The sequence below is a fragment of the Priapulus caudatus genome, unplaced genomic scaffold (genome assembly GCF_000485595.1).
Source record: "Priapulus caudatus unplaced genomic scaffold, Priapulus_caudatus-5.0.1 Scaffold618, whole genome shotgun sequence".
Lineage (NCBI taxonomy): Eukaryota > Metazoa > Priapulida > Priapulimorpha > Priapulimorphida > Priapulidae > Priapulus > Priapulus caudatus.
In genome coordinates, this window is record NW_014577679.1 from 29,138 (window position 1) to 31,454 (window position 2,317).

Sequence of the window (2,317 nt, forward strand, 5' to 3'; positions counted from 1 at the left end):
TGCAAGCGTGCACGCGTTGTGCGTGTGTGTACCTGAGAGTGCGTGCATGCAAGCGTGCACGCGTTGTGCGTGTGTGTACCTGAGTGTGCGTGCATGCGAGCGTGCACGTGTTGTGCGTGTGTGTACCTGAGTGTGCGTGCATGCGAGCGTGCACGTGTTGTGCGTGTGAGTGTGTGAGAGTGCGTGCATGCAAGCGTGCGTGCGTTGTGAGTGTGTGTACGTGAGTGTGTGCGTGCATGCGAGCGTGCACGCGTTGTGCGTGTGTGTACGTGAGTGTGTGCGTGCATGCGAGCGTGCACGCTTGACCGGTGCGCGTGCGCGCGCGTGTGCGTGTATGCGTGTGTGTGCGTGTGTGTGCGTGTATGCATGTGGGTGTGTGCATGTGCGCGTGCGTGTGTGTCCGCATGCGTCTGTGCGTGCGTGCGTGTGTGTGCGCGCATGCGTCTGTGCGTGCGTGCGTGTATGCATGTGTGTGTGGGCGTGCGTGTGTACGTGTGTGTGCGTGCGTGCATGCGTGCATGCGTGCATGTTTGTGCGTGCGTGTGTATAGATCTGTGCACGTCGCCGTTTGCGTTTGCTAACGTGTGCGTCATCATCGCGTTCTCCCTAACGCACGCTCGCTTGTTTTACAGCCAGGAAAATTTCGTAACAATCGTAGAGCTTCCAGACGGTGAACACCAGTACAAATATTATGTAGACGGTGACTGGCATCATGACGTGGACGAGGTACACAGCGTCGTGAGAGAGCGGTGCAGCAACCACCTCAGCCTGCACCCCTACTGCCGACACCCACACGCTTACATTCATGACCCCCTCTCATAGCTTGATCACACAGGCGCACGCACATGTACACACATTGCAGTTACGTACGTGTACGGGTGTGTATGTGTTTGTGACCTGTATTGTATTTGTAATACATATGTGTAAGAGAATTGTATTTGTACGTATGTGTGTATCTGTTACGTACTTGTATGTTAACTAATTTATACGTGTATGTGCATATGCACGTAAATGTGTACATGTCTGTGTACTTTGTAAATACATGTATATATGTATATGTAAATGCATACATGTCTGTGCATTTCATATATATACATGTATATTATGTATGTGTGTGCGCGTGCGTGTGCGTGTGTATGTGTCTGTGTGTGTACTATGAGATCACGTACGTTTTAAAATGTGTGTCTTTACTAATTTGTCTACGTACTGGTGTATATGTACACTCTTGTGTGTGCGTGCGTGCGCGTGTGCGTGCATGTGTACGTGCGTGAATGCGCTGTTACGCTTGCTTTGTTTGCTTCTCACTGCACACGACATCATCGCACGCTTGGGGGTGTAGCAGCTTCACGAAGCGTGAAGCGAACGCTCTCGCTGAAACAACGCCCGCATCGTCAACCCCCCCCCTCCTCCTCCAGCGTGGCTTCAGTAACCCTGTGGCGCGCGACTCCGCGTGGCGTTATATTTTGTTACGTGCTGGCAGTCGCTGCGGACGTGGCACGGTTGCCTGCCGCGCGGTTGTCGCTGCAGACGTGGCACGGTTGCCTGCCGCGCTGGACAGTCCCATGCATTGCTGATCGCTGCATGGTTGTGTTTCAGTCCCGACGGTGAATTTGTTGCCATAGTACCGCTGGAAGAGGGTGCACATCAGTACCAGTATGAGGTCGATGGGTGCTGGCTCACAAACCCTAACGAGGTAGTTATCGTCGGCCTTCGCCGGGCTATCATCGTCGTGCTCAACCCTAGAGAAGTAGTCTGTTGTCTCCATGGCAACCGTGTTAACGTCAATGTTAGAGAAATAGTTTGTTTTCTCCATAGCAACCGTGTTATCGTCAACATTAAAGAACTGGTTTGTTGTCAATGGCAACTGTGTTATCGTCAACATTAAAGAAATAGTTTGTTGTCAATGGCAACTCTGTTATTATCAACATTAGAGAAATAGTTTGTTGTCTCCACGGCAACCGTGTTATCGTCAACATTAAAGAAATAGTTCGTTGTCAATGGCAACTCTGTTATTATCAACATTAGAGAAATAGTTTGTTGTCTCCACGGCAACCATGTTATCGTCAACATTAGAGAAATAGATCGTTGTCAGTGACAACCCTGTTATCGTCAACATTAGAGAAATAGATCATTGTCAATGGCAACCATGTTATCGTCAACATTAGAGAAATAGTTCGTTGTCAATGGCAACCCTGTTATCGTCAACATTAGAGAAATAGTTCGTTGTCAATGGCAACCCTGTTATCGTCAACATTAGAGAAATAGTTCGTTGTCAATGGCAACCCTGTTATCGTCAACATTAGAGATTTAGTTCATT

At 49.3% G+C, this 2,317-nt stretch overlaps 1 protein-coding gene across 1 annotated transcript in view; it reads left to right on the plus strand.

The window, feature by feature from the left end:
• The window catches only part of LOC106812189 (5'-AMP-activated protein kinase subunit beta-1-like), a 15,517-nt gene that overhangs the window by 6,474 nt on the left and 6,726 nt on the right, over positions 1 to 2,317 (plus strand). Inside the window, exon 3 of the mRNA XM_014816014.1 lies at positions 633 to 726. Within this exon, the coding sequence (XP_014671500.1) occupies positions 633 to 726 (94 nt within the window). The remainder of the gene's footprint in view (positions 1 to 632; positions 727 to 2,317) is intronic.